The sequence below is a fragment of the Chenopodium album genome, chromosome 11 (genome assembly GCF_948465745.1).
Source record: "Chenopodium album chromosome 11, dcCheAlbu1.1, whole genome shotgun sequence".
Lineage (NCBI taxonomy): Eukaryota > Viridiplantae > Streptophyta > Magnoliopsida > Caryophyllales > Amaranthaceae > Chenopodium > Chenopodium album.
Genome location: NC_137844.1, coordinates 3,498,010 through 3,520,912, shown reverse-complemented (window position 1 = coordinate 3,520,912; position 22,903 = coordinate 3,498,010). Strand labels below are relative to the sequence as shown.

The window sequence follows — 22,903 nt, the reverse complement described above, 5'->3', positions numbered from 1 at the left end:
TCCGGATTTTCATTCAAGGATTTAGGTGTAAAACTTATCTGGATTTTCAATTAAGGATTTACGCGTAAAACTTATCTGGATTTTCATTCAAGGAATTGCGTGTAAATCTTATCCTGGTTATCATTCAAGGAAACATATTGTATCTCATATGATTTACGCAACCATTATAAATAGGTCTTGATCTGGCACAACCATTCCCATCAATCCTCATACCAATAACCAAAACACAAACCAATTCTTGAAATCATAGGTTCCTCTAATGTTTAGATTAAGTTAGAAGCTCATAATACCAATTTCAATGGTTACCTTGGCCAAAGACCATTGGTTTAGAAGAAAGAGAAAGAGGAAAAAAACAAATTCAGATAATGTTATTCATCAGCATTATTGCGTCTGCAATTCACCAAGTTTGTTTTCTCCTTTTCTTAAACAATTTATTCTAGCAATAATCTAAAATTTAATTTCTAGAGTTCCATAATTGGTATAGAGTTCCATAATTGCATGGCTTTGAAACTTTTAAAGATATTGATTTGTACAAAATATTTTGATTTAAAACAAGAAATCAATATGCAAAACATGTCTAAGTCACACAATTCCTCTAATTATTATACTATTATCATGAATAAAGGACTAACTAGAGTTTCTTGTCCTATACAGATTATACTCTCATGGCTATGAGACTTAAACTGAGCAGCTGTGGAAGTAACATTTGTTGTGGTCATCAACTCTTAAGGCTATAACCTTCCTCTCTTCGGCGTGGCGCCTGTCACCTGAAAGAGACTCAACTTCCATGAAGGGACTTGGCCCATTCAGAGATGATGACTAGAAGACACAACAATACACTTCCACAATATATTTTAAGAAGGTTCTCTAGTTTGAAAAGCAGTCTCATACCTCTTCAAATGGGAAAAGGTTGCCATGGTAGAATTGAATGCTTTTTTGTATGTCTTGACATTCAAGAGAGAATTTTCTACCAGCTAATTTTTTCCCTCAGTCACCCAATTTTCTTTTCTACCATGTTTGTTCTTCCTTCCTTTAGCAGCAACATTATTGAAGGCGGTTGTATCTGCTTCAATATTAGATCAAAAGTGGACATATGGAGTTCTGGAGTACTGGTTCTATATCGATTTGATGATCGATATAAGACTATGCCACAACTCCAGGCATTTACTTGACATCAAATTAAAATTGACAGAATAAGGTGCTGGGTAAGGAGGGAGTGATTGATGATAGAGGATACAAATAGACTGAAGTATTTGAAATATTGCAGCTGCTACAATATAAGGGGCCTTCAAATTATGTAAACCGTACTGATCACTTTTCGTACAATACTCTTCAAATCAGAGTAACTGTTATTCTTTGTTTAGGAGATTCTGGAAAAAGACTACAAGAAAGAGGAAGGAAAAAAAAAAGAAGAAAAAGCAAGCAATTATTCTGTAAACCATATTGATTACATTTTGTGCAGTACTCTTCAAATCAGATTCGATTGTTTTTGACATACTGGCCAATATATATAAAGGTTAACATATCATATATATATATATATATATATCCGTTCAATTTTGCAATAGTTCTGTAGTCTTAACATACAGCCACATACGTATACAGATCATGAATTTTCTACAATGAAAATAATTCAAATTGTGAAGTTTGTTATCTCGATTCTCATGTCATACCAACCATTTTTCACAAAGTTTATAGATGGCAAGCAGACAAGGATAGTACTCTGATTCAGGTTATGAGTTCTCAAACGTTTCTTCTGTGTCCTGTAGTTTTCGCCTTCTATAATCTGTACAAAATATCTACTTCAGCTCAACTTCACGCTATTTTTCATTCAGCTAGTTAGCTTGCTCCTCTTTTCATCATCCTCTTGTAGTTTCTTCTCAAAGTTGGCGATAAAGTCTTCCATACATGCCTTATAAGTTTCCATTCCTGGAACCTTCTTTGCAAGCTCCAACGCCAAACTCATCCATTTTTTTGCCCCATCGACTTGCCTGAGTCTCACAGGGACTGCTGCCCTGTTCCAAGATGTGGTAGCAAGCCATTTCCCCTCGGCAACAGGGTACTCACCTTCTCTGAGCCCCACCATAATTCGTTGTGCCTGTTTATATAGATTGTACACCGCCTCATCATCAGCATCTCCCTTGTACACCACAGCTATAGTAATTAGCCGTCTTATAACTATAGCCACCTCATTATAGTCTGGCAAAGGTGAAGCAAGTAGACCAGAGAGGCAAGCATTTAGAGTGGTGGTTGCTACTTCAGCATTAAATTGGGAGCCTTGTGAGAAAGCAAGGCCTATCTGAAGAAGATCCTTCGGGTTAGAGACCTTTGAATTCAAATAATTTTTCACAAGGAGCTGCTGGGATCTTGAATCTTTAATCCTTCCATATAGTTCATATGCATTCAACATGTATACAAGTTGGAATTTTGGATCGAGGCTGCTGTCTTGACAGTCTGATGGATTTTCTGCAGCTAATAATGCTTCCACCAACTGACAGCATGTTGCATGAAAATTTTAGTGGGACTTCATAGAATTTAGCTAAGCTACCTTTATTTACGAAGGAAACTATTGCGTACCTTTCCAACTCTATCTAGCAGTTCTATGGCTTTCCTCACTTGTGCATCCAACATCGCAACCTTCTTTTGCTTCTCAGTGGCTATCATTGCAGAAACAGCCAGGACAACTGATTTGCAAACCATTATGTTGTTTCCTTCTGCTTCCCTGTCAATCTTAACATCATAGAATTCAGCTGCCAAACTCAAAAATTCAGCACATAATTCATAGTTTTCTTCCAACCCTGCTCGTGTCCCTGCATTCCATGCATTTGTTGCGATCCAGTTTTGTTCTCGCTTTCCAACCTCACCTTTCCCAAAGAAATTATCAGGCCCTAGCTCAGTCATCCTAGTTTGGGCTCTCTTCATGTGCTTCAGGAGATCATACTCGTGACCAGTTTCTTGAACAAGGATTGCCAGAGTGGTGCGAACCACAACTATCTCAGCTACTGGCATTGGTTTTCCTGATGTGTAGAAGTTGAGGAGATCAGACAAAGAGGAAACAGCAACTCCAAGTGCACGACATGCAACAGCTTCATGCGCTGCAAGTGAAAGAAATTCTGTAGTGAAGTCAGTGCAGCCCATCATAGCTTTCATCTGAGTTATGGCAGCAGCATGATCATTCTTTTGCAAGTATATCTTGAACTGCCCAAATCATAAGAAAAAAATAACCTACTACAGTGAGGCTAAGATAGAATAAAACAAGGTTGTTTTTAAATATAAGCAAAAGCAAGCAAAACTTACAATACCTTCAGAAATGCACAGGCTATGTTTGGCTCAAGCTGCAGGAAAAAAATGCATCAGTATCATAAACATCTTTAGTCTCTCTTTGTAGCTCAGCCTTATACCAGATGAGAACAACACACAATACCTTCTCTGCCTCATCAATGTATTCCTTAGCTTGATCAAGCTGGGAGAGACCCAAGTGGCATAGACACAAAACTCTGTATCCCTTTGCTCGTAGAATTCTGCTCTCGGTGCCACTGGGCACATAAAACATAGCCTTTTCGAATAATCCCGCACTAATCTCATAGTCCTTTGACCGAAAATGAGCTGCAGCACTGTCAGGGAAATTAAGTGGGTCAAAAGGACGGGAGTTTCTACAAGAGAAGTCTCTACAAAAAAAAAGATATGCACAAAAGCAGAAAGATCAACATAGATAAGAATTCAGAAAATGAAAAGCTACAACTTATGCATAACATCCCATCTAAAGAAGGAAAACGCCATGCATTGTCTAAATTTTCTCAAGTACTAATTTTCCTCATTTTGTTTTTGTTCATATTAATTGCTTCATAGATTCAAATCCGAGGCATATGTTGATTGCATTCTCTCAAAAATCTCTTCCTGCCACACCATTAATCTGCTTACATACATATCATAGCAAATCTCAAATTCTTCAGCAAGCAGATCCTCAGAAGCGATGTCATGATATCACCAGTGTATAAAAAGACGGTTATATGAATTACTAGCAATAAGCCAATAACTCCCTCCACCATTTCCTGTAAGACTAAATGTATAGTCTAGTAAGAGTTCCTCAGTCTCTCTTTCTAATAAAACCCTACGTTTCTTATGACACAAGATACAACACCATTAGGACTTGCAACTTCAGGTGCATCTACTTTTCAGAGCTGATATGTTGTAGCTTAGATTTAAGTCCCCACAAGTCCACAACAACCTAAGTGATAGAATATATAAATCAATATTGGTTAAGCTAATGGTTGAAGCCCGGGATTGGTTTATATATTCTATCTTAGGGTCTCTAAAACAGATGAGACCACAGCCACATGATTTATAATTACACAGGCCAAACATTAACCACCAAGAGGAAAAAGTATACAAGAACACATCTAATAATGCAAATCATTCATTACAACAAGTTCAATACAAAAGACAGAGGTCCCATGAAAAAGTAGACATGAAGAAACCAAAAGGGAGCACCATATCACACCCAGAGCGAGATCAAAAGGCAACAAAAAGATCCAGCAAACACTAGGCAAAACAATACAAAGTGCAAACAAACAAACACGACAAGATTATGCCTTGAAGATAACTATCATAGGCAAAATTTGTTCACTGGGTACTGAAGAGTAGCAAGAACAAAGCATTAGTTGCAAAATTTTCATACGGAGTATTAATTATTCATGTTCTTTAGTATCCAATAAGAGACTAAACAAACAACTAAATCACAAGAACTTGGACTAGTTCATACTGTAGTAAAGCCTCACCAATTCCACAAGACAGCATGTAAGGCTGTTCTTTCCTTTGCAGCTCTCTCCCCAGCAAATAGTGTCACCACCCTTTCATCACTAACCAACTCCTCTGCCATTATCTCTCTAATCCGTAACCCTTCCCCACCACCACCACCTTCCCCTATCACCTTATAAATCACACGAACCGCTGCACCAGCACTAACTTGGCACCGCCCTAACAGCCCTATAAAAATACTCTTCACCGTCTCAACTCCAGCCACACCAACTGCCTTAAAATACGCCTCCACAGCCGAAACCCAAACAGCCTCCGGAACCCCCTTATTAACAACCATATCCCTCAGCTCCTTCTCTGCCTCACTAAACCTCCCTAATCCCAACCACGCCTTCAGTGCTAAAACACTCAAACTCGGGTGCTGATCGCCGCTTTTAACACCACTATAGTCCCTCAAAACCCTCACACATTTAACAACACTATCAAACTCTTCCCTCTGCAAATGCGAAGCAGCAATAAAACGCAGCGTGGTATCCCTCAAAGCCTTCAAACTCAGCGTTTCATCCGTCTTCTTCACAACTCTAAGCCCTTTCTCACACAACTCCAAACCCTCATTCATCAACTTCAACACTTCATTACCCTCCGAAACTCCGCTTTTCATCAACACCGCCTTCCCAAACGCCAAGTATTGCTCCGCAAGAATCCTGTAATTCTCCGCCGTTTCAAACAGAAACTTCTTCGAACGATTCAACAACGCAATCGAAACGTTTCGATCCGAAACCTCCCACGCAGTTCTCGACCTCGCAATATTAAGATCGAGCAACAATTTTCTCTCTCCTAGGTCAGAAATCGAATCAATTTCAACCTTCGCAATAAGATCCGTAGCTTTCTCATAACAATCATTCGCCAAATCAAACTTCCTCATCTCATGCCAAATCAAACCAGTCTTGTAGTAGAACGAAGCCGCCTTCATCGCCGGTGAAGGAACTCCAGCAACATCACCGGCGATTGCAAGAATGTCAGCGGCAGATTGCCGGAGCTCCACGTGTCCTTTTACGCCGGCGTTTGTGAGATCGACGCAGGAGTTCCAGAGACGGTAGCTGAGCTTCCATAGCTGAAGCTTGACCGATTTGGAGAAGGAAGAAGGACCGAGTTGACTCAGTTGAGTCAGGCATTGTCGAAGCTGAGGAGAGAGAGAGGAAGGTAAGGTAGAAGTTTTAGGAGAGAGAAGCTCGATTTGTTTGACGAGTGATTCGATTTGTTGGAGGGTGAGTGAAACGGCGTCGTGTTGCCGGAGATCCGGCGAGTTTATCTCTGCTATTCTCATTTTGTGTCACCGGAGAAATGTTTTTTTTTTGCCGGGAAATTTGGGCGTTTATTTGAATGATGAAGAAGAGAAAGCGACGGAAATTTAAAAAGAAAAAACAAAGATAGAGAGGTTTTGGAGGGAAAAAGGTTGTGATTTGAAAATAGTACTCCCTATTGAATAATGATATCAATAATATCATTATCGTTTGAAATTTCCTTGAGATTGAATTTTGAAGTATAGGTTACAATTCTTACAAACAAATCAGACCACGGTTTAGACACAAGTGCACTACGAGTACAACTGTACAAGTCTATGAGAATCGTGTTCTTAGTTTGAATTTTTTTATTTTTTTTTTTAATGGATACTCGTAGTTTGAAATAAATCTATTTTCAGCTCACGAATTCTTTAATACACCTTCATGTTTTGTTTTTTAACTTCACATATACATTGTATATAAGCTTTACACATTCCAAATTTCCAATACATGAAAATTGTTAAGGTGACTTGTCATCAAAGCTAATTTGATACAGAGTATGAAACTTTGACGAGCAACCAATTCTTATTTTAACATGTACTTGTATAAATACACATAAATTATGGTAGCGGTATGGTCCAAGAAGGTCTGATACTCTGGCTACAGGTCCTAGTCCTAGACCTATTGCCATGGTGGCCAGCAATCTTTCATACGAGAAACAAATTCACGATCAGTTTCAGCTATATTTATAACAGAAACCATATAAGCTACTTTATAACAGAATTGTACAAACACAAAACACGGTACATATATTAGAGGATTAAAAGGTCTCGTTATACATGAAACTGAAAGAGGCTAAAACACTAAGCTTGATCCTTTTTTTTTTACTTCACCTTACATTATCTCAGTTTTTTCCCACCTAATACTAAGATTAACCGTACAGTACCTGACATCTTAGAAAAAGGGTTAAAAACTTAGTAGTTAAAATCAGAAGTTCACGACAGTCACCAAATTAGCATCAGTACTGATAAGGAGGGGCCTGGTACTGGTACCCATTGGCGTAGTAATTTCCATGGCCAGGAGGAAAGCCATAAGCTGGGGCACCCAAGACAGGAGGAGGGCAGTGATTATCAGTAGGTCCGGCAGTGTAAACGTAGGGTCTGTTGTCAAACACGTACTGGGGAGGAGGGTACCTGTCAGTCAGCCTAGCAGCATACGGAGAAGTGTTGGCAGCAAGGTTAGTGACGCGGGGTGCAAACCCCACGTTGGTAGCACGGGGCCTCTTGGATTGAGGTTTAGTAACTTCTGTTGCTCGTTTCTTATCTGCTTTTGCCTTCTCGAGCTGGAGTACGCGTTTTGCCAGAGTCTCCATAGGAAACTGTTCTTCAAGCTTGTGCTCTTCCACACATTTCAGGACAGCCTTTAAGGCACTGAGCTCTCGTTCATTCACATCGTTGTTCTGAAAAGAATAATACAACAATAAGTTAAGAGAGAAAATTGAGTTCAATATTTGCAGCATAAAATGTATTACTACCAAGTTTTATCATCATACACCCAAGTGTCTGAAGGAGTATGAGCAAGTGCAAGGGCAACTGGGCATGCACACTTATAAGCAGAATATGTACAAGACTATCAAGAGCATCTATGGAATATCCAATTTCAACTAATATGCATCAAAAATTGAAGTTATAGCAGATTACACATGCTTTCAGCCCTTCCACACACGTAGTAAACCAATTTATTGTAGTTATATATGTTACAAAAATTTATTCTATCCACATAGTAAATACGTCATGGCCTCACAGAGTCACAGGGTATTAGGGCAATCTTTAGGCCACATAGGAGTAATATAAAGTGAAAAGGAAGAACATAACCATAAACTAAGCAAAGAAATAAACAGCAGAATGAGAAGGAAACCTGTGCATTGGGAGAAGAAGGTGAAGCATTTCCAGGCTTAACTGGAGAAAGAACTTTTTTCGCTTCCTTTAAATAGTTTTGCAGCAGAGGAACGGGGGGAAATTGTTCAGTCAGCTCAAATTGAGAGGCCAAATTAACAGCATCAATTTGTCTGCCACTATTAATCAGCACTTCAATTACACCTGCAGATTCCATCTTGAAGTCAACAACCATAACACATAAATGCAAAACCATGGCTTTACTTGTTGATATGCAGTATTAATCAAGAGATGATGCAGAATATGCAACAAGTTTCCTATTACATAAACCCAAATGCTAATATATTCTCCGAACAAACAAATTAAAATGAACACACACACACACACCCAATATTCTCTCCCTCTCCCAACAACAGTGAAAAACATCTAGCCTAAGAGTGAGAAATGCCAGATTTTATTAGGTAAAAATTATGTCAAGGAACGGGAAAGGGAACATTTGAAGTAATTAGGTTAGTTTTAGTTCTAAACTGAAAATGTCCACCGATAAGTACCACAGCCAGACACCCCACCTATGCGGCTAAAGCCTATCCCTGTTTGGGGAAAACTTGATTTTTTTTTTAAAAAAAAAAAAAAGTGTCAATGTTAAGGCTTAAGGGGGTCCAGAACAGCAGTTCATAAAAGCCTCCCTGCATTTTTCATACCACTCCAATACTTTGGCTTGTACATAATACACAAATCTGACCTGGCATTTTGTCAGATAACCCAAGTGAGCGGCAGAGATCAGCAGCTTGGCGACGACGTGACACCAAAGGCACTAGTTTGGTTAGTTCTTCTGTGTCAAAATCAGATGCAATATAGAAAGTAGCCAGAAGTTGTAAAAATGCATGAGCCTCCAAGGAGTTTCCACTTCCAGCTTCCATGTCAAGTTCATTAAGCTTTGGCTTCCATGCCTCAGCAGTAGCTTTTGCCCGTGCCTTAACATCTGCAGAGACTATTTCAGAAACAGAGGCTGTATCCAGACTCGCAAACAAAATGCTAAGACACTCCATCAACATGATGCAGGTACGGCGAAGACCCAAAAGACTGGAATCCTTTTTCGCATCCAAGTTTGTCACATCACCACGGTAGAAGTTATTCAGTGAATCAAGAACCAAACAGGCAGGGTCAGCAGCAGCATTCAAAGCTTGAGGTATTTCCTCCCGCATTGATGCAAGGTTCTTGCGGTTGTCAGATATAAAATTATGAAGACCCTCAGCATCCATCTCTTCACATAGTTTGACAAGCTCAGGGTAAGATGTCACCTCCCTGTTTCCATTATCAGCTGACTGCACTTCTGGACTTCCATCTTCAGCAGTTCCACTAGTATATTCAGAAGTAATTTCAGATATCATAGAGTTAGTTGGTGTGTCCTCCATGGTTCCACCCTGGCTCTCACTGGTGGCTTCAGAATATTCTTCACATGATACCCTCCATTGCTTCTCTTTAGCATTAACAATAGCAAAAACAGCAGCATCCCTCTTCTCCTGAAGCCTCTCTAAAGAAGCCTGCTCTTTGGCCACAACTGCTGCTTTACGCTTCTCTAGAATCTCTTGTGCTTCCACTGTCTTGTTTTCATATTCCTTTTCCTGATCTTCCAACTCATGAAAACGCCTCTTAAGTGATTTTTCCAAACCATGGAAATGGGCCTCCAGCTCTTTCCATTTCAAATTGAGGGAAACAGCCCTGTGACTTTCAAGCTCAGCAAATGCTTTCTGAAGTTGCTGTATCTTGGAGGTTGCAGAGTCTATGAGCACGCCAACAGATTGAGTATCCTCCATCGAAAATACCGCTGGAAAATGGAGCAGCAATCAACAAATTAATATTAATAAGGGAAGGCAAAGAAGATTAGATACATAGGCACACAGTTTTGGCAAGCAGTGTCATAATATGCAGCAGATAAAATCAGGAAAATATATATGTAGTATATATACTTCCTCAGTTCCTTTTTTTTTTCCCTTGCAACAGTTTCCATTTCACGCTTGCCAATACATTAAGTCAATCACTTATCAAAAACATAAGCCATATGAGGCACGAGGAACAGCCAATAGGCACCAGGTCACTTATCAAAAACCAATTACTAACACATAAGCATTTAAAATGCTGAGTTTCTTGCCCACACAAAATCACAAAACCAACATGACAGATAAGGGAAGTAATATGATCATAGATAACAGTCAAAAGTAGTAACAACAGAAACAGACTTCAGATACACAATAACACAAGGAAGAAAATGAGCGCATACAAACATCATCATGGTTATTTAAAATGAGCAAATACAACACACATCTAAATTCTAAACTAACAAATTCGAGGATCTAGTAACCTTAAGCATATAATCTAAGTCATAGCCTGGAAGTATAATAACCTCACCACCACACATACATACACACTAATTGAAAAAACAATTACAGGCAAACTAGGAATATCGAACATACAATCACAACACCAAATCAAAATCCAAAAAGGCACATTATAAAGTCGTAAATGAATGAAATGGGTAAAAGAAGCTTACTAGTGACTACAATACCAGCGGCTTCAACTTCTTCAGGCACCAACTAGATCTACCATAAACCTAGAAAAATTAAATGAAGAACAAACTAAAACACCGAAAAATCGAACATATCTCAATTACAACAGCTCAACCGGAGATAAATTACCAGAAATTGCAGAAACTAAAGCGAACAAGGAAAAGAACGATTATTTAGATCTACAACACCATAGCAAAAAGCATTAAGCTACACCAAGCTCAGACAATTAATTCCTCAAAAATCAACAGAAATCACATCATTTAGCATCAAATTAACTCAAATTTTCATCAATTTCCAGCAAATTAACTTCAAAACTTTAACAACAATAGCTCAAACAAAAATTCCTCAAAAATTGACAATAATTACAACAAAATCGTTCAATTCCTGATCAAATTCCAGCAAAATTAGGTCAAAAAATCAGAAATTAACATGATCTAAACAACAACAAAAAAAAACTGAAGATCAATTAAAAGCAAAATTAATTAAATAAAAAAGGCGAGAAACGTACCAAAACGAAGAAAGTAGGAGAGAGAAAAACATGAGGAGATAGATAGATGGATAGTAGTAGTGCGGCGGAAAATAGGTTTGATAAATAATTCAGTCCATAGTATTTGTATCTGGATAGTAGAGTGCGCAATCCAATCCCTAGAGAGAGAAAGAGAAAGAGGAAAGTGAGAGAGAGAAAAACCAAAGAAAGCTTTATCTTTCTCACTCAACAACTTTCTCTCTCCTCCAGTTGCCTACCCTCCGACACAGGAATTTCTGCTTTTTTTTTGCCAGTCTAGCGGGAATTTAAAATTAATAATTTATAAATTGTGTAAGTTTAATAATATAATTTAATAATAGAGGAAGAAAATGACGGGGTTTTGAGAAATGAAATCCCGTTGTAAGAAATCCTCGTATTACGGTACACATTCTTCTATTCTATTCTTTCTATCTGGAACATTCAGAGACATGTCTTAATTAGAGAGGAGAGACTAGAGAGAGATGGAACAAACAAAGATTTTCTGTATTTTGGCGCCGCGTAATTTCAAATTCCCACCTTAATGCTTCTATCACTGTTGCCATTAATTCTCGTTACTTCTTAAGCTTATTTTTGTTGTCGTATTCTTAATCTATGGTCCTGTTCTACTCCTTTCGTCTCCAAAACTTCGACCCTTTTAGCCTAATTTTAATCCCAAAATAATCAATCCATTTGCATTAAAATATCCATCAATTTATAACAATATTTATGCAAAATTAGGGTCTGTTCTCATTTACTGAACTGAACTTATTAGAGCTGATAAAGGTTGATAAGCTTATATAGTGATACTATAAGTTTTAGGAAAGAGAAGAAAGTAAGGGGCTTTGTGAGAATTATTAATTGGTACTCCCTTCGTTTTTAAATACTTGCTTCATTTCTCCATGCGCGGAGTTTTGGGAGAAATTAGAGAAAGTAATAAAATATAGAGATAGTGGGGTTAATGAAAGACAAATTATTAGAGGAGAGAGAATGTAAAAGTAATAAAATTAGGTCCCACTAGTCGAGAGAAATGAATTAAAAATTATTACAACTTTTCAAATAAGGAAATGGAGTAAGTATTTAAAACGACCACAAAAGGGAAGTGGAGCAAATATTTAAAAACGGAAGGAGTACGAAATAAAAATATTTTTAGAAAGTAGAGAGAATAATAATAAAAAAAGAGACAAGTTACTAAAAATAGAAACGCTATATATTCAAACACGGCTGCAAAAGGAAAATATTTCATTTATTTAGTCACAAAGAGTATACAATAAGTACTTCGGATAATAAAGATTAGACAATAAGTACTTCGTATAAATTTCCTCTGATCTCTGCTTCATTTTAGTTGCAATATTAAGATTTTGACACTAGGCATACTCTCTTGTATTACATTATAATAATATATTGTGAATTACACAGATAAAAAATATATATAATTATGTGGAATTTTGTTGGGTTTGGGTTTCATTTTGTAATTTTTATAATTTATACCGAAATACAACTAAAGATATTACTCCGTAATAGTTTAAATTGTGCATTGACAATTGTAAAACCTCAAAGATGCGAGTAAAGTGAAGCAGAAGAAATATAAGATAAGTTTAAGGAAAAATAAATTTATACTTCCATCGTTTTATTTTACATACAACAATTGAACTTTTTTTCTTTTTTTTTTAGCAACAACCGTTGAACTTTTAATTTTGCCGTATATAACTATAAACATTAATATTTTAAAATATCAATAAGTAAAAATGTGAAAAAAAAAATTGATACGAAGTATTTAAAAATATAAAGTAAGACAATTCTAACAAAAAATCTCATTTAATTATATTTTTCCTCAGCTCATATATTCATTAGTAACGATAGTTAAGCAAATTAAGCTAAGTAAAGATTATGACAAAGTTGAAATTTTTAATACTATATAAATTGAGGCAAGTTTAGAGTCGGTTCTTATTGACTGAACTAAGCTAAACTGAACTTATTAGAGCTGAACTGAACTAAACTGAATATTTACGAGAGAAGAAAATTAGGAGCTAAAGTGAATTGAACTGAACCGAAGTGAATTGTAAATAATCTAACGAGAATAGGGACTACATCTAAAAGTCATACACTAAATGCACCAGTCCAAGCTCTATACTACAAGTGTATGCTACGGATTACTGTACTGTACTGTACTAAATAGAAGTAACACTGTATTTTGAGTCTTAGCTGTAATATCACCTTGTGTCTTGTGTCAGAAAATCACAAATGGGTTAATTTATGAGACTATGCAAAACTTGTCCGAACAGCAGCTAGCTTCATGTATGCAATCATTAGTATATACAATACTTCTTTTTATTATTTTTTAAAATAACGATCGAACCTTTATTCTAATGATTTTTTAGTTTATTATTTGCTGGTTAAACATTTTTAATAGTGAGAGAAGGGTAAGAGATCTCAACTCACAAAGTATCTCTAGTAAGTGTAAAACCCTAGCCCCAACTTTAAAGTTGAAAGGTGTAATCTTTTCTATTAAACCAAATTTATCTTGATTCATGTATATATGCCATCATTAGCTATGAAAAATTAAATAGCATAAGTAGTTCCATATTTGGTTATTCAATATCCTCTTAAATTTCGTTTAAGGTTATGTGTTCATCTTTTTGCTATGATTTTATTATTATACTAAACTTAGACCTTATTTGTACTCTAATGTATTAAAATATTGGATATGAAATGTTATTAGATTCGTATTTATATGCACTTTACATAAAATGAAAATTTTCACTTATTTTAAATCACAAAATTAAAGATGGTTAGCAATAATATAAGTAAACACACGCATTAAATTATACTCTGATCCGATTTGGTTTGATATGATCTGATCATTTTATTACTTTCATTCTGTCAATTAATACGAAAATGTTTTTAATTTGGAAAATTATGTGAAGTTCATACATCATTCGTCATTGTGATATATATGAACAATACTATATGTCAATTGGAGTTCGGACGACTCTAGTGCTTCATCTCTTTTTTTAACAAAACATGTTATGTAAACCATGAATGAATCATTATCAATCTTATTATTATTTATTATTTTTTTTTTCTCCTTAAGAAATCCTAAATGACAAGAAATTTTATTAATTAAAGTCATGCGACATCTGTAATTGAAATTAATGATAATGAAAACGAATTTAACAAAATCAAACAAGAATTAATCGGTGAAAGGTTAAGAATCCAAATACATAAATACAACAATTCGGCACATTCTCGATACGTTGTTGTCTCAAATAACTTTTTTAGTGGATACGTCATCGCTTCATAATTTTGCGAGAAAGAAAATTATTGTGTTGATTTTGTAACCCAAATCCGAGCATTAATCAATCGGAAACTCGCATAAATTGAGACCAGATTAAACGCAAATAGAACCTTATCTCTTGAAGGAGATCGAAAAACCTTGTCTTTTGAAGGAGATAAACCCTTTTTTTCGAGGGAGACATTATTATAACCTAAGAATTAAAAAGCTTAAAAGAAACAAAGATTGGGAGCGGGATTCCTCCGATGAAATAAATCCAATAGAAACCCCTTCAAAATTAACAAAGGAGGCTAGAGTTTAGGATAGAGAAGAGAGAGAGGAGGCTAGGGTTTTAAAAGATTTTAAACCATTATTGTTCTTATTATTAAGACAAAGTATTTGGTGAGTATATTTTACCGTAAGTCCATTCAACCAAAAGTTGTTATATATGTTTCAGTAAAAAAAAAAAAAAAAAAAAAAAAAAAAAAAAAAAAAAAAAACTGTTATATATGTCCAATAACTTGTATGTATGAAAATTTTAAAAACCTATGTAAATTAAAATGTTTGATAAATTGATATTACAGAGTATATTTTACTAATAAAATTAAAATGAATGAATGTAAACAATGCCTCTCATTAATAACATAAAAAAGTGAATAAAAAAAACCTCTCCGCTCTCCCCAATCACACACTTTGCCCCACTTTTAGTTCACTCATAGCAACAAACCTCAAAAATAAGCACCTCATGACCCTAGATCTCCCAAAGCATGTAAATATGTAATATCCATCATCCCATCACCATATTATCCCCTTCCCTTAATTTTAATTCGAAGGATGTACTCATTTTTTTGTAATTTCGATTTAGCTCAAAGTTTGATTATGAAGTATGAACTATCACCAATATGCATGAATAGCCAATAAACATAGTTACCTAAAATTTTATGTGAAACTGTCTTGATGTATAGTTTAGAAAAAGTAAATTATTTTATAACCTTTGATAATTGCTAAAATGAAATTAAAAAATGACTAGCTCGTTTAAAGTGCAATAAAGCAAATTGGTAAATATAACTCCGTGTTTAAAAAATTAAATAAAGTACAAATTATTAAAATTTACAATTTTTTTTTTTAAAAAAATAGTATAAAAATAATCCGTAAGTCGTCATACGGTAGCACCAAGCCAATAAAGTCAATGGACGAGAAGAAAGGGACTGGATTATTCAAATGGTCAGAAAAATACAGCAATTTGTAACTATTGACCAAGCCAAAGATCAGTAGACGAAGATTTTTTGGACATTATTTCGCATTTCCTAGTAATTGTGTATAAAAAGCCTAAGAGGTACGGTCCATATCCATCATTCAAGCTTTCTCCTTTACTTGTTTTTTCCTCTCATATTTTGGTATACAACTTGTGTAATACTTCGGCTCAAGTAAATCACACGTTAAAGAGTCGAAGCGTGACACCATGGCACGAAAATTCTTATTCAGCATCGTAATAACAACATTGATGCTGAGTACAACTACGAGCGAAAATACGGCACCAATTGACGAGGATGTACTTTGTTTGAAGTCCATTAAGCACTCCCTTGAAGATCCACACAACTACTTAAAATCTTGGGATGTTGATAATCCTAACATAAATTTACCAGGATTTATATGCAAATTTAATGGTATTATGTGCTGGAATTCTGGGGAAAACCGAGTCCTAGGCATGAACCTATCTTATTTCGGTCTAAAGGGCAAATTCCCAAGTGAAATTTCCAAGTGTAGTGGGCTACAAAGTTTAAATCTCTCGCACAATCGGTTTTATGGGTCACTTCCTAGTAACATCTCCACTATGCTACCATTTTTGGTCACTCTTAAGATGTCATCTAATCGTTTTTCGGGTGAGATCCCGGCTAGTCTAGGAAATTGCTCCTATTTGAATGCGCTTGAGCTTGATCATAATAGATTTTCGGGTCGGATACCGGCTGCTATTGGGGAGCTTCAAAGGGTTTCAAAGTTCAGTGTTGCTAATAATCTCTTGGTTGGACCTATTCCTCGTTTTGTTAATGGGAGGATGTTTAATGCAACAAGTGTATGGGACGATATCTGAGCATGACCGATATCTTGTGAAAGCACGTGACCAGGTTCCAATAATTATAAGAGGATGCTGATATGTTCCAAAAAGAAGACATGTCGGCTTGCCGGAATTCAACACGTGGCAACAGAAGCTCGACACTTGGCACAAAAGGCTCTGCATGGATGAGAGCCACCTGTCAAGGTAAACTATTATAAATAGTAGGTAAGACCTCATTAATGGGGGCATTAAGGACTCTCTCTTACTTACCTTATTCTCTTAAACACTTTCTGACTTTATCATCGGAGTGGTTATCCCCGGATCACCCCGGGGTTAGCTAACTTCTTCTCATTGTGTAGGTTCTCAGCTTGCCGATAGGAGTATCAGGATCTCAGGTCCGAATTCTTGGGGAAGTCAGGATCAGATTGAAACAATTTGGCGCTAGAAGGAGGGGAAACAGTTGATCACTTCTATCGCCTAAGAACCTCACACAAAACATACATACAACAACAATAATCATGGCCGGAAACAATGGAATACCAGTAGGACAACCCCAGGTGGAAATAGTAGATGAAACCCATACCCTAGAGGGTAACCAGTTCCACGTGCCGATAACCCCCCCTGCAGGAGGAGGGGAGGCAGAGGATCCTATGGCGGCATTCACTCCAGATGAGTTGGAAACGGCCGTAAGGGTGATGAGTGCAATGAGTAGGAAGAGGAAGGAGGCTGAGGCGGCACGGGCTGAAAGAGAGGCCGCTCATGCTGATAGAGGAACATCGCACCGACACCAGGAAGAACAACACAATCAGTTGGAGAACCCGTCGAGGAGACCCCGACATGAGTCGTCGGTAAGATCGCATACAACATCACGGCGGGATGAACAATCCTCAAGTCATGTTGTGAGTTCCAGAACTCAGCAGCAAAGAAGTTCGCAAGTAGAGGGTCAAGCAGTGCGCACGGTGGTGCAGTTAAGGGCATCCCCATTTTCCCAGCACATCTTGGATCAGCCAATGGAAAAGGTGAAAATGCCGACTTGTAGGTATGATGGAAGAGGGGATCCGGCAAGATTCATAACGTCCTATGAGGGGCACATGATGCTGTACACTAACTCGGATGCAGTCTGGTGTAAAGTCTTTCCGACAACTCTGATTGGGGCTGCAGCCGATTGGTTTAACAACCTTGAAGTTGGGTCAGTAGACAGCTTTGAAAGATTGACTGAGACGTTTGTAGGTCAGTATGTCAGTAACAGTGTAAGGCAGAGAACCTCTGGAGAATTGATGGCTGTGGAGCAGAAACCGGATGAATCTTTGAGGGATTATATCAGGCGATTTAACAATGAGGCAAACACCATTCCGAAATTGCAACAGGAAATAGCTGTGATGGCTTTAATGAATGGATTGGTTGATTCGGATTTTAAAAGATATCTTACAAGGAAGAACCTGCCGACATTGGCAGCGGCGTTCAGCAAAGCTCATGATTACATAAAGAGTGAAGAGCTAATGAAGACAAGTAGCAGACATGTGGTTTCCGGAAAGGGGCAAAGTCAGTATGAAGGGACCTCGTCTGGAGGAAGCAGGCCGAGAGCTCCTGCCCCAGGAAGGGGAGGAGGAAGTCGGCAAGATTCCAGACCGACAAGGCTGCCAATGAGATATAGCACCTACACTCCCTTGAATACACCAAGGGCGGCAATCTACTCAGTAAACCAGAACAGAGAAGATTGGTCGAGGCCGATTCCCATGAAGGCAAGGCCAAGGGATGTGAAGAAGTATTGTATGTTCCATAGGATGTGGGACATTATACGGAGGAGTGTACACAATTGAAGGACAACATTGAGGAGTTGATCAGAAAAGGGCACTTAACACAATACCGGTTGAATGCAGGCAGGAATCAGCAACCGGCACAAGCAGTTGAGAGGCAACAGATAGAAGCAAGGCCCGAAAGGACACAAGGAAGAATAGTCCGACAAGGGGATGCAGGAATACCACCGTTATCTACAGGAAGGGTAGATGTGATAACGGGGGGACCGATTCATGGAGGGACGATTAGTGGGGCAAAGAAGCATTTGGCGGAGCACCGTCGTCTGGTTTGTGCTTTGGATGTAGACAACCGTCCTCGGCCGGCATCAATACCCCAAGTTGTGTTCACGGAAGAAGATGCACGAGGTGTAGTATTCCCGCACGACGATCCATTAGTCCTGATAACCAAGATCAATGGGGCTGACATTAAAAGAGTGTTGGTGGATGGAGGCAGTTCAGCAAATGTGTTATTTATGCAAGCTTTTAATGAGATGAATATAGGAAGGCAATACTTGAAGCCGGTAACCAAGGGTCCCACCCTGTATTGGATCGTCGGTAATCATTGATTCATTCCGGCCAACATCCATGCCGGGCTTCCAACGGTCCCCAGAATGGCCGGCAGGAACAGCGAAGCCTTTCAGGACTTCATCTGGAAACCGGCCGGAAACTCTTTCTATCCACTGGTTGGACCGGTATGTTAAAGCCGGAATGCTTGAATCAGACCCAGCAGTGGAAGGAGCGATAACGGTGGTCGGTTGAGGCTGACGAGGAGATTCAACGGTAGTAAGGTCCTCAACTTCGATCCCTTGAATAACCTTTTTTACTATGGCTTCAGGGCTTTTTGTTGTTTTGGTGAGAGGAGACTTTTCGGTCTCCGTTTTGTCCTTTTTCTTCTCACCCCGCCCTCCAGCTTGCCTAGGGCTCAAAATCACCACACCACCGCCGCGCCGATTGGCGAGAGATGTCAGCTTTCTCTTCTTGGCGTTGTCGTCAGCCATTAACTCAGCTCTTCTCTTAGCACTAACAGCCGGTGCACGACCGCAAATTGAAGCTAAGGTGTCGTAAGAAGCGGTCGCTTTAGGACAACGCCTGAGAACCCTCTTTCCGTCAGCTGACAAGCCTAGCAACTTGTTGTCCAACTTGTCAATACCTAAAAAAAAAACAAAAGGGTAAGGAAGACAATAGTAAGTAACAAGTAAACTACAACAGAAGCAAGGTAAAAAAAATGATGATAAATAATAATAATAGAACTTAGAAAGATAAGTTATACCATGTTGGTCAGTCCAACAGAGACCGACACGAGATAACGGTATGTTGCCCAGAATGTAACTCACATTCGGCACCCACACCGCAGGAACTAGACGGACCTTGCCGTCGCCTTCATCAAATTCAGAGATGTCAAAGTGATTGACAGCCCTTTCTTCATGCTTACCGAGGTCTCTCTCGGGGATTGAATCGAAATGGGGATGAGGCTTGAAAAAAGTTCTCCTTAAAGGAAAATCCTCTGGGACCGACATAAAGAAAAACCTATCTTTCCAACCTTTGCAGCTGGATAGTTTAGGATGAACGGTATACTTATGGGGTTGAGTGTATAACTACCACCACCCATCTGACTGACCATCCCTCTTTAAGGTAATTAACCGTCTAAATACGTTAAGGGTTAGAGGGAAATTCCGATACAACATGACCCAAACAGTAGCAATAACGGCACGAATTGTTTGAGGAGTTAACTGAACCAGGCAAACATTCCAAGCCTTCAAAATTTTAGCAACGAAAGGATGTAGAGGAAAACGGAGGCCAAAATCAAAATGTTTCATGTAAACGACCACAGAACCAACCGGGCAATCCAACACTGAAGCTCCAGACGGAGGGAGAGACAACTCATACTCATCTGGTAGGTTAAAGAACTTTTTTGCACGACAACAATAATCTTTTTCAATTGCCGTTTTCCTAAAAGCTTCATTTATCTTTGCCTTCGCGACTTTCCCCTCGTTAGCAAGAACCATGGGTTGTCGGAACTCAGCTCTATCGGTCTCAGAATTGTAGCCCTCATCCAGATTTTCTTCCTGGATAACCTCAGCTGTTAAATCGACAATATCATCCCTACTCTCATTGTTTATGCTGTCTTCTTGAGTCTCGTCATCTCCTAAAACCGAGTTGACGGCTGAATCATGAACTGGAGATGACGGACCTTCCAGAGGGTTTGCAGGGATGTCGTCCACTGGTTCTTCTTCAGAAGAACTTACAACCTGACCTTGCCCAGGTCTTTTGCTGGATTCCGCTGCCTTAGCGGCCTCAGCTGCTTTAGCTGCATTGGCGGCCTCAGCGGCTTCACGGGCAGCAGCTCGAGGCTGATAACTGGTACTCTTTACCCTTGGCATAGTGTTTATACCTATATTGCCAACGTTAGTGCCGTACTGATTAAAATACCGTCTCCTAGTAAAGCTGCGTAAGTGATAACGGACACTAACAGGCTCAACGTCAAGAATTTCAGTATCAGCAGGGATATCGGGGTTAAAAGGGTGATGGGCACTTTCACGATGAGCAATGGTCCTATGTATCATAAAAGCACGTTTTTCTTCTTCAGAAGATAACGTCTCAAACGGGTAGTCTATATTATCAGAAAGAGAAGATGAATTACCCTGATTACTACCGGTTTCTTTGCCTAAAGACTGCCTAATTAAACGACGCCTAGCAGTACTAAGGTTAGGAAAATTTTCTTCAACACTATCTTCAGACATTTAATTAAATATAAGAAAATAAAAATAGCATGCAAAATCAAGGGTTAGGGTACGACAATACCTTCGACGAAAATCGCTGATTTAGTGCCTTTAAATGCTAAGAAACGACGAAGAAAGAAAGAGCACGCCTGAAGTACTGAAATGCGCAAACCGAAAACAAAGAAGAGAAGAAAAGTAGGAACTTTGGTCGAAAAATTTTAACTTTTGAGAGAGAACTTAGAAAAAATGCAAAGTAATGAGAAAATGAAGTTATTTTGATCTAAAAAGGGAAACTGAATGGCTAGTTGAAGTGAAAGGCGGTTCAGAGATCCGACGGTTCCCGTTCGATAAGTAGTTTCAAAAAGCAGCGGCAGGATTTATGACACGTGTGAAAATTTTCCCGCTAAAAAAAAAACGGTTACACTACCATAACGTGCTCATTGAAGCAAGTTGACCTTGTAAGCTATCGGCATACAAGGTCACTTGGGGAGGAAAACGGAGTTTTTCGCTCCCAGGTATTTTATAACAAGTTGACCTTGTAAGCTATCGGCATACAAGGTCACTTGGGGAGGAAAACGGAGTTTTTCGCTCCCAGGTATTTTATAACAAGTTGACCTTGTAAGCTATCGGCATACAAGGTCACTTGGGGAGGAAAACGGAGTTTTTCGCTCCCAGGTATTTTATAACAAGTTGACCTTGTAAGCTATCGGCATACAAGGTCACTTGGGGAGGAAAACGAAGTTTTTCGCTCCCAGGTATTTTATAACAAGTTGACCTTGTAAGCTATCGGCATACAAGGTCACTTGGGGAGGAAAACGGAGTTTTTCGCTCTTATTTTATAACAAGTTGACCTTGTAAGCTATCGGCATACACGGTCACTTGGGGGGGGAAAAACGGAGTTTTTCGCTATCAAGTATTTTATAACAAGTTGACCTTATAAGCTATCGGCTTACAAGGTCACTTAGGGAGGAGAACGGTTGAAAGCTAAAAGCAAATGGATACAGTACGCGATTATGGTATAAAAACTGTCCTCTTGCATAAGTAATAATAATAAAAAGTAATGAAAGTAGTAAATAAATATAAAACTTCTCACCTAAAGAATATAGAGCTCAAAAATATATAGACATATAGAAGCAAATCTGTCTGAATACAAGCCAAGCAAGTAAAACGAATTGCGACAACGACAAGGTCAGTAATAAGGTTTTGTTAATAAACAATGCTCGACAGAGTACAAGAAACGTTGTCACAATAACATTTCGAACATAAGGAAAAATCTGAAGAATGAGATGTGGAACCCAAAGTTTGTTTAGTTAGGTTCAGCTTGCTGCCCATGTTAACTGAGAACGATGATGAATGATCATGCGTCCTCACTTGGGGGGCTAATTGTATGGGACGATATCTGAGCATGACCGATATCTTGTGAAAGCACGTGACCAGGTTCCAATAATTATAAGAGGATGCTGATATGTTCCAAAAAGAAGACATGTCGGCTTGCCGGAATTCAACACGTGGCAACAGAAGCTCAACACTTGGCACAAAAGGCTCTGCATGGATGAGAGCCACCTGTCAAGGTAAACTATTATAAATAGTAGGTAAGACCTCATTAATGGGGGTATTAAGGACTCTCTCTTACTCTCTCTCTCTACTTTCTCTCTCTTACTTACCTTATTCTCTTAAACACTTTCTGACTTTATCATCGGAGTGGTTATCCCCGGATCACCCCGGGGTTAACTAACTTCTTCTCATTGTGTAGGTTCTCAGCTTGCCGATATGAGTATCAGGATCTCAGGTCCGAATTCTTGGGGAAGTCAGGATCAGACTGAAATAACAAGTTATGCTAATAATCTTGGGCTTTGTGGTTACCCTCTCAAGCCTTGCAAGTCTTAGTAGTATGAGTTTGATCATAATCAGTTCAGGTTTTAATTTTTAAGTTTTTGTTGTATGAAAATCTTCTTCTTCTTCTTCTTTTTTTTTCCCTTTATCTTTGCATTCAATGCAGAATTTTTGCTCAATATGAGCGTATGGATGCTTGAAAATAATTGGTAACAAAGCATT

General features: G+C 38.3%; 2 protein-coding genes across 4 annotated transcripts; both read right to left on the bottom strand.

The window, feature by feature from the left end:
* Positions 1-1,735: 1,735 nt before the first annotated feature.
* On the bottom strand, positions 1,736-6,096 carry LOC145567186 (TPR repeat-containing protein ZIP4-like). Its single transcript, XM_081626424.1, has 5 exons — positions 4,779-6,096; positions 3,425-3,614; positions 3,303-3,335; positions 2,578-3,198; positions 1,736-2,491 (listed from the first exon to the last, which is right to left on the bottom strand). The coding sequence occupies exons 1-5, from the start codon at positions 6,080-6,082 to the stop codon at positions 1,832-1,834; spliced, it is 2,808 nt and encodes a 935-aa protein (XP_081482550.1). The 5' UTR covers positions 6,083-6,096; the 3' UTR covers positions 1,736-1,831.
* Positions 6,097-6,821: 725 nt separating this feature from the next.
* LOC145567187 (FRIGIDA-like protein 3) lies at positions 6,822-11,278 on the bottom strand. 3 transcript variants are annotated; one of them, XM_081626425.1, is made up of 5 exons: positions 11,009-11,278; positions 10,485-10,544; positions 8,676-9,761; positions 7,956-8,137; positions 6,822-7,497 (listed from the first exon to the last, which is right to left on the bottom strand). In XM_081626425.1, exons 3-5 carry the CDS (start codon positions 9,748-9,750, stop codon positions 7,057-7,059), a joined length of 1,698 nt encoding a protein of 565 aa, XP_081482551.1. In that variant the 5' UTR covers positions 9,751-9,761; positions 10,485-10,544; positions 11,009-11,278; the 3' UTR covers positions 6,822-7,056. The 3 variants fall into 3 exon arrangements, with proteins under 3 accessions (XP_081482551.1, XP_081482552.1, XP_081482554.1); XM_081626426.1 differs by having other exon boundaries at positions 10,485-10,533; XM_081626428.1 differs by lacking the exon at positions 10,485-10,544.
* Between the last annotated feature and the right edge of the window lie 11,625 nt (positions 11,279-22,903).